Source organism: Bactrocera neohumeralis, unplaced genomic scaffold (genome assembly GCF_024586455.1).
Source record: "Bactrocera neohumeralis isolate Rockhampton unplaced genomic scaffold, APGP_CSIRO_Bneo_wtdbg2-racon-allhic-juicebox.fasta_v2 cluster09, whole genome shotgun sequence".
In the NCBI taxonomy this organism is placed as follows: domain Eukaryota; kingdom Metazoa; phylum Arthropoda; class Insecta; order Diptera; family Tephritidae; genus Bactrocera; species Bactrocera neohumeralis.
Window position 1 is genome coordinate 21,518,033 of NW_026089622.1, and position 5,692 is coordinate 21,523,724.

At 35.2% G+C, this 5,692-nt stretch overlaps 1 protein-coding gene across 1 annotated transcript; it reads right to left on the reverse strand.

Moving 5' to 3' along the window:
- Positions 1-2,706: 2,706 nt before the first annotated feature.
- LOC126764662 (uncharacterized) lies at positions 2,707-3,429 on the reverse strand. The gene is made up of 3 exons (XM_050482321.1): positions 3,296-3,429; positions 3,102-3,232; positions 2,707-2,999 (listed from the first exon to the last, which is right to left on the reverse strand). The coding sequence occupies exons 1-3, from the start codon at positions 3,427-3,429 to the stop codon at positions 2,707-2,709; spliced, it is 558 nt and encodes a 185-aa protein (XP_050338278.1).
- Between the last annotated feature and the right edge of the window lie 2,263 nt (positions 3,430-5,692).

Below are 5,692 nucleotides of genomic sequence, written 5' to 3' on the forward strand. Positions count from 1 at the left end.
TCAATTAGAGAAACGCATTGCTATTGCTTTATATGCTCTTGGCTCTTCTGGAATTGGAAATACATTTGTTCAGAATTGGTAAAAGCACTGTCTGCTCCATTCTAATTGATTTCTGTCATGAAGTCTGGCGTTTTTTGTGGCCTTTGTATTTGAAGAAAATCCCAATGAACGAAATTCAATTGCGCGAGTATTTAAATAGTTTTGCATCATTGGGTTTCCCTCAAGTGTTAGGAGCTATAGGTAATAAGTTAAATTTTTTACATTAGAGTTTTTATATATTTTTAAGTTTTAGATGGTTGTCATATAGAAGTTCGCCCAACTGCAAAAGATGCTGTTGACTACTACAATTACAAAGATTGGTATTCTACAGTTCTTTTGGTTTTAGTAGATGCAAGGTATGTTTTTTCATGAAGCTCGTTTAAACACCTAATGTATTTCTTTAATGTTATAGATGTCGCTTTATATACATCAACGTTGCACAGTGAGACAACGCCGGCATCAAATACAAGGAGTCATTGTAGAGCTCTGAAATTTTGCACAGGTTATTTTTGAGACAATTCCAGTTTAAAAAAAAAAATTAAGAAAATTCGCCCACTTTTACGCCCACCTGCCATGCAGTCGAAATTTGTAAAATGCCGTATTTTCCGTAATACTTTAGGTATAACTTTCAATTTTGGTATACTTAAATGCTATACATATAGTTACAAACATTATTTGAAATAAAAATTGAACTTTGGCCCACTTTTAACTCCATCACCCATACTACTTCAACATAAAAAGTGCCATATTTTCTAAAATATATTAAATACAACCTTCAAATTCTATATTACTGTAATTTATATCATTTAAAATGTTTCATGCAAAAATTACAATAACACGCCCACTAATACGCCCACGTCCCATTGAAATGCAATAAAAAAACAATATTTTTTTTTCATTCAATCAATAATTTTTTAACATCATCATGGTATTCTAATTTTTTCAATTTGTTTCTCATTCTAAATGAATAAATATAAGGATCTGATTATATTTGCAAATAGTGCATTACATCTTCATTCGTAGAAATACGTGAATTTTTACGAGAATGCAATAGCCTACAGTTATACTCCTTATTCACTGCTTCTTGCGCTTCTTCGGATAACATTCCTGTAGCAAAAAAAAAGTACACGAGTACACAAAATGTACATATGTTTGAGCAAAAAAAAAACTGGTTTGGCTCAGCGGATGGAAAAAATGCCCAAAAACCAACAACAACCAAAACCAAAATTATGCTCACTATATTAGGCTGCTTATGAGCTTTGGACAACAAAAATAATTAAAATGCAAGAGACTATTTAAATTAAAAATTATGCAACTATCTAACCCAAAGTCAATGACCTTCAACAAAATTATCTATCAAATTACAAATTACGTACTTTTTGTAGTTTTTTGTATGTTTAATGTGCTTTTACAAACTTTTGCTATATGTCCTCTACTTTAAATTAAAGCTGAGATTTCAAACTTTCATTTGGTAAAAGTCTGCACCTAGAGCGAGGGGCTGCTCTATATTTCCTAGGCCATTGAAAATGCAAAATATTCAATTTTTGCACCACAATTCTGTTGTTAAGAAAAAAAAATTGTGTTTTTTTTTAATTTATTTTTTCATTTACTCATTCTACAATAACTAAATTAATTAAAAAAATACTTGAAAGTTACATTTATTATGTATTTTTATTTTAATAAGCTTTTGATTATTACATATTGAACTAACATATTTCAAGCGCGTTGGCATACCTCAACTTTGACTTGCTCTAGACCAAAAAGTAATGAAGTTATGAGGCTGAAATTTCAGGGAATTGTTATTCATATATCTGTTAATATACTGTGAAAATTTCATTCAAATTGGACGACACGTCAAAAACCATTTTTTGCCGCGGTTACTATTGTGCTGTCTCACTGTGCGTTGGCAGTCCAGGCCGTTTTAATGACTCTTCAATATTTGAGAGATCATCTTTAAAAAGCGAGTTGGCACAATCTACTTATGTAAAGACATGAGTAAACAAATATCGTTGGTTAATGTTCCAGTCGTTTTGTTGGGCGACTCTGCGTTCAAATTTGATGAACATTTGATGAAACCGTACCCATTTTGTGTAAACCAACTTTTGGATAAAAAAAAATTCAACTATGTACTCTCGAAATGCAGAAGAGTGGGTAGAATACTTTCGGTCATTTAAAGGGAAGGTTTAGACGCATTGGAAAAGGCTTGGATAACCACATGGCCAACACGAGAATTGTCATAAAAGCGTGCTGCGTTTTGCACAACTTTTTAAATGAGGAAAATGATAAAATTAATGAAAAGTAGATTGCAGCACAACCAATCGAAAACGAATCTCGACAGTTGCCAGAAGACGTCTCTAACATTTGTGGAAATGTTAACCCAAGAGCAGAGCAAATAAGACAAGCGTTCGTTTCGTATTTCGGTGAGTTATTACATTCAACTTTGAAGTATTATTAAATTTTAACCGATCCATACTTACATATCTCATAATTCAATACCAGTACAAAAAAAACAGATATTTCTATATTTTACATATGTTCCATATATATTTTCGTATTCATTTATATATATATTTTATATATTACATATATATTTTCATTTTCATTCACATACATGTTTAAATTCATTTTCCATTTTCTTAAACTAAAACTTAAAAAAAAATTTTAAATCTATTTTTGGCGACGAAGGAAGTCGATGAAAGCATCTTTCACTTCTTTTGAATCGTTTATATATTCTTGTAGGGGAGAAAGACGCTTTTCATCGGCTGCCTTCATCGCCTCAGTCGCCTTTAATAAGTCATCATTAATTTCCTCCATTATTGTTAACCCTGATTTTTTCTTTTTTACAGCATCGCTTGACGATGGCCGAGCGCAACCACGCGACGTAGAAGGTCCATCGCTTGGGCTTGGGAGCGGCGGCTCTCCTTCTGCATCGTCCTCAATGTAAATTGGTTCCATGTCAACTGAAAATAGAAGAAACAAATAAAAGTGTAAGGAAACATTCCATAACCGTTTTTCATTTTATTATGAATATTGGAATCTACTCCAATGCGCTTAAAACTTACCCACAATGCTATCCTCTACAAGTTCGGCGGAACAAAAACTTTTGAAACCACCCACTGCTTGGTGGACCGCCTCATAATATTTCCACCGACTAGGGGAGCCACCCGATGGGCCAATTTTCTGCTTTTCTTGTCTAAAAATAAAAAAAAAAATATTTAATATTATATGTTTACCTCATAATTTATTACTTATGTACCTGTATTTGTTGGTGAAATTGTGCAATTTTACTTTTATTTCCATGGACGTGTAATCGTGTCCAGCTAAAAGCTTTGCACAAGACTTTTCCTCATATATATGGTTGTTTTTTCGCAGAGATCGCAGCTCTTGCATTTTTTATTGCCATATCTCTAAAAGGTCGGCCTCGGCAGCCTCACTTCACATTACTCTCTTTTTTTTGAGTTTTTTCCATTTTTTTTATTTTGTATTATAACCGACACTTTTTTGTTTTATTTTTTTGTGTTTTTTGTTTGTTAGTTTAAATTCTGACCAACATATTGCGCAAAATCAGAGTCGCATAGAGAGATTTAGCGTGGATCAGTTTCAAATCACTCTGATGAAGTGATTTCGAACTGTTTTTGTATGGCGAAATCCTGATAAATTTTTAAGATTAGTGGGATAATCCATTCAACAGCCGAAATCGCGTGATTAAGTGTCGGTCTGAACATGGTATTAAGTGCTAATGAGAGCTCGTTTAGAGAACACTGCACTTTATACATATATGTATGAATGTATAACGTTTTTATATGCAATCCTGCTTGTATTTGTCGGTCAAGGGACAAGGCATATATGCCAATGTGGACTTTGAAGTGATATTTACATATCGTAAGTGTGGTGAATATTTGTATTAAACCGCGACTTTTTTTTTCGGTGTTGCTTTAGCAGTAATTTACCCGTAATAGCATAGGCTAATCGTGTGCCGTAGGAACTTATGTATATTAGGGTGTGTCATTCTGAAGCAACTTTTTTTTCAACTGAAAAACAAGCTAACAACTTTCGAAAATGTGAAAAAAAAGTCACTCAAAAGATGAGCTCTTAATATTAATATTAAGAGGTGCCTATTTCAAATTTTCTATTTTCCTTATAAATTACATGGAAAAAAAAATATTTTTTTTGTGGTGGTTATTGTGCGGAGGTTATCATATGTGCACGCGATGGCTGCCAGTAGGGATGGTAAACTCGATTCGGATTCTACTCGAGAATGGCACTCACGTCATTGTTGACAGTCACAACTTTGAAGTTGTAGATAATTTCGTCTATCTTGGAACCTGCGAAAACCACCAACAATGTCAGCCTAGAAATCCAACGCAGAATAACTCTTGCCAACAGGTGTTACTTCGGACTGAGTAGGCAATTGAGAAGCAAAGTTCTCTCTCGACAAACAAAAACCAAACTCTATAAGTCACTCATAATTCCCGTCCTGCTATATGGCGCAGAGTCTTGGACGATGTCAACAACGGATGAGTCGACGTTGCGAGTTTTCGAGAGAAAGGTTCTGCGAAAGATTTATGGTCCTTTGCGCGTTAGCTACGGCGAATACCGCATTCGATGGAACGATGAGCTGTACGAGATATACGACGACTTCGACATAGTTCATCGAATTAAAAGACAGCGGCTACGCTGGCTAGGTCGTGTTGTCCGGATGGACGAAAACACTCCAGCTCTGAAAGTATTCGACGCAGTACCCGCCGGGGGAAGCAGAGGAAGAGGAAGACCTCCTCTCCGTTGGAAGGACCAAGTGGAGAAGGACCTGGCTTCGCTTGGAATACCCAATTGGCGCCACGTAGCGAAAAGAAGAAACGACTGGCGCGCTGTTGTTAACTCGGCTATAATCGCGTAAGCGGTGTCTACGCCAATTAAGAAGAAGAGGCCTTCTTTCTTCGTGACGGTCAGCTCCTCCTTATTATTCTTTTTTCTCCTGTGCAATGTCCCTCGTTGCAGGTCTCTGTGTCCAGCTGTGATGTTGTTTCTTGTTATTTCCTGCCCCCGTTTGAAATTGTTGTTTGTTTATAGTTTTAGTTTTGCGCCCGTTTTATTTATTTGTTTTAATTTTGTAACGCGCCCGTTTGCTGTTTTAAGTTAAAGCGTGGAATATGCGTGTGGAATGTTACTTTGGGCACCACGACTTCACTTTGTACCACAATTAAAATGTGCAAAATTTCTTCTTGTTGTTTTTGCTGTTGTTGCTTATGTCACTCCATATTTTCACCCGTCACCTCACTGTTTTTTTTTTTTTTTCTAAGTGCACTGTTCGTGAACTTAGTTTGGGGGGAATACTTACCCTTGGATTATATATCCCTTTGTGGGTTTGGTTAAATAAAAGATTTATAAACAATGTATCGATTTATAATTGTATGTATTTCCCTTTGCGGGCGAGACTTCAATATTTTGAATACAATTTTAAATATATAATTATTTATATTTCAGTATTTTTTGTACAAATGTAGATGTATGATTAAGTATGGTTCCTTGAACACTGTTCACTTTCACTGTTGCTGCTTCTGCACACACACACACGCGACCGGATGGGGACTCCAACGTTGGAGTAAAACTTTGTGAGATTCAAAATTGGCGGATCGACGGTGAACGAACTGGC

Bases quoted from the DNA above. Each gene is read 5' to 3' on its own strand.
- LOC126764662 (XM_050482321.1), bottom strand. From the start codon at position 3,429: ATGCAAGAGCTGCGATCTCTGCGAAAAAACAACCATATATATGAGGAA. The intron at 3,233-3,295 runs GTACATAAGTAA...TTTTATTTTTAG, and splicing joins AATTTCACCAACAAATACAG to ACAAGAAAAGCAGAAAATTG. The intron at 3,000-3,101 runs GTAAGTTTTAAG...TTCTATTTTCAG, and splicing joins TGTAGAGGATAGCATTGTGG to TTGACATGGAACCAATTTAC.